Below are 2,500 nucleotides of genomic sequence, written 5' to 3'. Positions count from 1 at the left end.
AACAGGGGGAAGGTTGGGTCACGCTAGGGGAACAAGAGGAACAGGGGAATGGGGCGTCAGGCTAGGGGAACAAGGGAAGGGGTGGGTCATGCTAGGGGAACAGGGGGAAAGGTGGGTCACGCTAGGGGAACAGAGAAAAGGCTAGGTCAAGCTAGGGGAACAGAGAAAAGGCTAGGTCAAGCTAGGGGAACAGGGGGAAGGGTGGGTCACTCTAGGGGGACAGGGCAATGAAGCATCACGCTAGGGGAACAAGGGAAAGGGTAGGTCACTCTAGGGGAACAGGGCATCACGCTGGGGGAATATAGGGATCAGGGGAAACAGCCGAAACAGGGAGTCATCCAAGGGAAGTAGGGGAGGAGGAGGTCACGCTAGGGGAGCAGCTGAAACGGGGAGTCACCTAAGGGTCACGCTAGTGTTTGTTACATTGATATGACTAATAGCTATCACTGATGTCGACACGTGATTTCTGATCGTAGATAAACAACCTTTCTGGGGGTTTGCATTTAATACCAAATTGCTAATTTATCAGAAATGCATATAAATTATCTTAATCACACATTATCAGATACACGATAAGTTCTTAATATATGACAATTGAATGATATCAATTGATATGTTTTTTCTCTCTCTCGAAGCATAAAATTGAGTTTGTTATTCGCACAATGTAATCTTTGAGACTCGAATCACATTTCCAGTTACAAAAGATATATAATGGATATGTTAAAAGAAGAACAAATTCTAAAAATAAACATTAGCGTCTGTGCATTATTTTATCTGCTTCCAAGTGTTTTTTTTTCTTTTCTTTTTTACTAGACACCAGAGAGTAGAGTTTAATAATTTCATTTTTAATCTAAAATTTAGTACATTCCAACTGAATCTATTCTGAATTCAGACTTCATGTTTTGATAATTCTATCGGAAAAAATATAATCTTGAGAGAAAAAATCCAGGATAAGAAATTGTATAAGCAGGTAGATCAAAGGTTAATGTAAGGCTGGGAAATATTATCATTGGGAGACTAAATTAGATATGATTAAATTGATTACTCTGAGGCTAGCAACGATAAGTAATTTTCTTTTTCTTTGTTTATCTAATCTATTTATCTATCCATTTACTCTTTGAGCATCGATGTCCGTTCTATCTATTTCTATATAATGGAGAACTGAAATTCGCCCAAAGCCCTGCCGACGAGACCTTCCTTACCCGTCACAACAGAGCGTAGATTAGCCTGGATCCGGAAGGGACTCTGACGCGTGACCTGAAGGAAGTGGTTCCCCGTGACGATGACCCCGTCGACGTTGGACTCCTGAAGGATCTCCAGGGACTCCAGGACATCCACCTGAAATGGCAACACAGAGCAAGAAGGGAGGGATAAGAGCATGGTGGGAGAGGTTCTGTTATGTTTGTGTTATGGAAGAGAGCGTGAGAAATATAAAGGAAGAGAGAGAGAGAGAGAGGGAGAGAGAGAGAGAGAGAGAGAGAGAGAGAGAGAGAGAGAGAGAGAGAGAGAGAGAGAGAGAGAGAGAGAGAGAGAGAGACAGACAGAGAGAGAGAGAGAGACAGACAGAGAGAGAGAGAGAAAACCTGTCGATGGAACTAAGGAAGATTTCGAAACATATCACTCTGCCCTTTTTCATGTTAAAAAAAATGAGAGAGAGAGAAAAAAATACACAAACACAGACTGCTCAACCCAGAATGTTACCTCCAGAAGACGAGCCGCACAGACCCAACTCCCACCCACCTTATTGCTGATAATCCGCAGCTCGCCCACGTTCTGGAGTCCGCTGAACGCCTCTTCTCGCATCACGCCCAAATCAGATTCCTTGATGGAGATTTGGGTGACGTTCCTGAGTCCTCTGGCGAAAAGAAAGGAAGTTCAAGCAAAGGCGAGAGAGAGAGAGAGAGAGAGAGAGAGAGAGAGAGAGAGAGAGAGAGAGAGAGAGAGAGAGAGAGAGAGAGAGAGAGAGAGAGAGAGAGAGAGGGAGAGAGAGAGAGAGAGAGAGAGAGAGAGAGAGAGAGAGAGAGAGAGAGAGAGAGAGAGAGAGAGAGAGAGAGAGAGAGAGAGAGAGAGAGAGAATGAAACCGCGAACACACACACCAAAAAGAAAAAAGAAAAAACAAAGGAAAAACAAAACATATTGTAAGATACAAACATGTACAAAAAACGAAAAAGAAAAACAGGGGAAAACGCGAGACACACATGAAGAATAAGAAAAAAAAATCATGACGTTTCGAGCTAGATTGTACACCTTATCAGAAGATGAAAACTCTAAAAGAAGGAAGTGGGAAAGATACAGGTGATGCAGGTGACAAGGTGCAGAGTCATAGAAGATGATCCCCTTTGAAGATGACCCCATAGAAGATGACCTCTTAGAAGATGGACCCCTTAAAAGATGACCCCTTAGAATACGACCCCGTAGAAGATGACTCTATTAGTCGATGACCTGCTTAAAAGATGACCCCACTAGAAGATGACCCCTTACAAGACGACCTCCTTACAA

At 43.1% G+C, this 2,500-nt stretch overlaps 1 protein-coding gene across 1 annotated transcript in view; it reads right to left on the bottom strand.

Annotated features, from left to right (window-relative positions):
- LOC113809952 (leucine-rich repeat and immunoglobulin-like domain-containing nogo receptor-interacting protein 1) overlaps positions 1–2,500 on the bottom strand; it is a 145,076-nt gene that overhangs the window by 1,762 nt on the left and 140,814 nt on the right. The window contains exons 8-9 of the mRNA XM_070129947.1: positions 1,741–1,855; positions 1,203–1,338 (exon numbers count right to left, since the gene is read on the bottom strand). Of these exons, the coding sequence (XP_069986048.1) occupies positions 1,203–1,338; positions 1,741–1,855 (251 nt within the window). The remainder of the gene's footprint in view (positions 1–1,202; positions 1,339–1,740; positions 1,856–2,500) is intronic.

Source organism: Penaeus vannamei, chromosome 14, assembly GCF_042767895.1.
Source record: "Penaeus vannamei isolate JL-2024 chromosome 14, ASM4276789v1, whole genome shotgun sequence".
Lineage (NCBI taxonomy): Eukaryota > Metazoa > Arthropoda > Malacostraca > Decapoda > Penaeidae > Penaeus > Penaeus vannamei.
This window is presented reverse-complemented; position numbering and strand designations above follow the sequence as displayed.